The 1,584-nt window shown below is 43.4% G+C and overlaps 1 protein-coding gene across 1 annotated transcript; it reads right to left on the reverse strand.

Annotated features, from left to right (window-relative positions):
* Positions 1-779: 779 nt before the first annotated feature.
* On the reverse strand, positions 780-1,255 carry LOC104274255 (general transcription factor IIE subunit 1; the record flags this gene model as incomplete). The annotated part of the gene is made up of 1 exon (XM_009869834.1): positions 780-1,255. A coding segment is annotated over exon 1 (448 nt), but the record flags the coding sequence as incomplete, so codon positions are not given.
* Positions 1,256-1,584: the final 329 nt, after the last annotated feature.

Here is a 1,584-nt window from a genome sequence, read left to right on the forward strand (position 1 = left end):
TGAGTAAAACAGCATCTCACCAGGTACAGGTGTCCTTTCTCTTCCTTCCTGGCACAGAAGACACAAAGTATCTGGACTGTCCCTGTTTATAATGGCACCCAGAGAAGATTATTTCATATGCATGAGAAATACACACCTCCACTGAGACCGAGACACATGCTTGAAAAAGAATCTTGTTTACTCCCAAGCACAGAAAATGTGTAATTAATTTGTTCTAACTTCTGTGAGACTCCTTTACACTAGGGAAGCAAGGCTGTGCAGTATAGCGAACTGGCTAGAAGAAAATTAAAGAGTAACAACTCATTCTTTGCATGACCATCTCTAAATTACTATTTTTTTTGCATAATATCAACTCTCTACGCGCCTTCTCTGTAAACTACCAGTAAATCATACAATTTACAGGCAAGACCAGGTTATAGTGAAAAGCCACCAGCTTCCAACAAGGACAGACTGCCACATCCACCCTTGACTTTTGATTATGGCAAGACCTCGATTTCTCTATTGCTTGTCACTCAAGCATTTGTACAGGCATTTTACCAGCGCTGCCATTTGTCTGTACAGTCTATGTAAGAACCAAAACACCTACCGGTGGGGCAGCAAAATATGAGTGTTTAGGTCAGAGCAACGACTTACAGTACTTTTGCATTTTACTCAAATATTTATCACCTGCAGAAACACAGTGCCCTCTACCTCTGGCCAGGCTCAAAAGACTTTGCCTAAGAGTCTATTTCCTTAAAGACCATCATACTTGCATGACAAAGGAGGGAGCATTCCGTTACCTGTTCGGGGGTCAAACAGCTGGTTGGCCTCCAAGTCTGTGAAAGTGCTGAAACAAATGGGGCATTTAAAAGAGGCGCGATTGGTGGAGTCTCTTTCATCCGTCTCAATCCTCCTCCTCATGTGGTCCAGCTTGTACTTCACCACATTAACCAGAAGGGGGTAGTTGATGAAATAGTAGTTATGACGGGTGGTTTTACCATCTGGAGCTGTCTCTACCCTCATCCTGCATTTGATGAACTTGTCACCCTTGAGGGTGTTAAGGACAGCTCGCAACTGCTTCCTATCAAACTTAAGGAGCTCTAACATGTCCTCTTCCTTCACACAAGGGTTCCTGATGAGAATGTCCAGAGCCAAAGCATGTTCAATGCCATAAAAGCCACGCACCACGTATTTGGCAAGGCGTTTGAGAGCTGCTGGGACTTCAGTGAGGACGTCTGGGTCAGTCATAGCAGGTTCAGATCTCAAGCTTCATGTATACTGCAATGAAAAAAAGGCAGATTCTTAGCTAGTCTTCCGACTTCAGAAATTTTGATTTAGCTATGAAAAGGATGGGGTATTTTCCTCTTCTTTCCCAAGCCCTCTACTGTCTCCTTAAGGTGTTAATACCAATGCTACAGAAGCAGAATCAGGAAATGGTACCTCCCGTTCATAACAAAATGATGGACGACTTAAGAAAAAGTATAGAAGGAATAGGTACCATAATATAGGGCAGACTTTACTTCTACTCAGTCACAGCCAATGGAGCTGGAACAAGAAAACTGTCTTGCTCCAGCAGACCACTTCATGATCAGCCGAGACTTGCAG

The sequence above is a fragment of the Apaloderma vittatum genome, unplaced genomic scaffold (genome assembly GCF_000703405.1).
Source record: "Apaloderma vittatum isolate BGI_N311 unplaced genomic scaffold, ASM70340v1 Scaffold43345, whole genome shotgun sequence".
Taxonomy (NCBI): Eukaryota; Metazoa; Chordata; class Aves; order Trogoniformes; family Trogonidae; genus Apaloderma; species Apaloderma vittatum.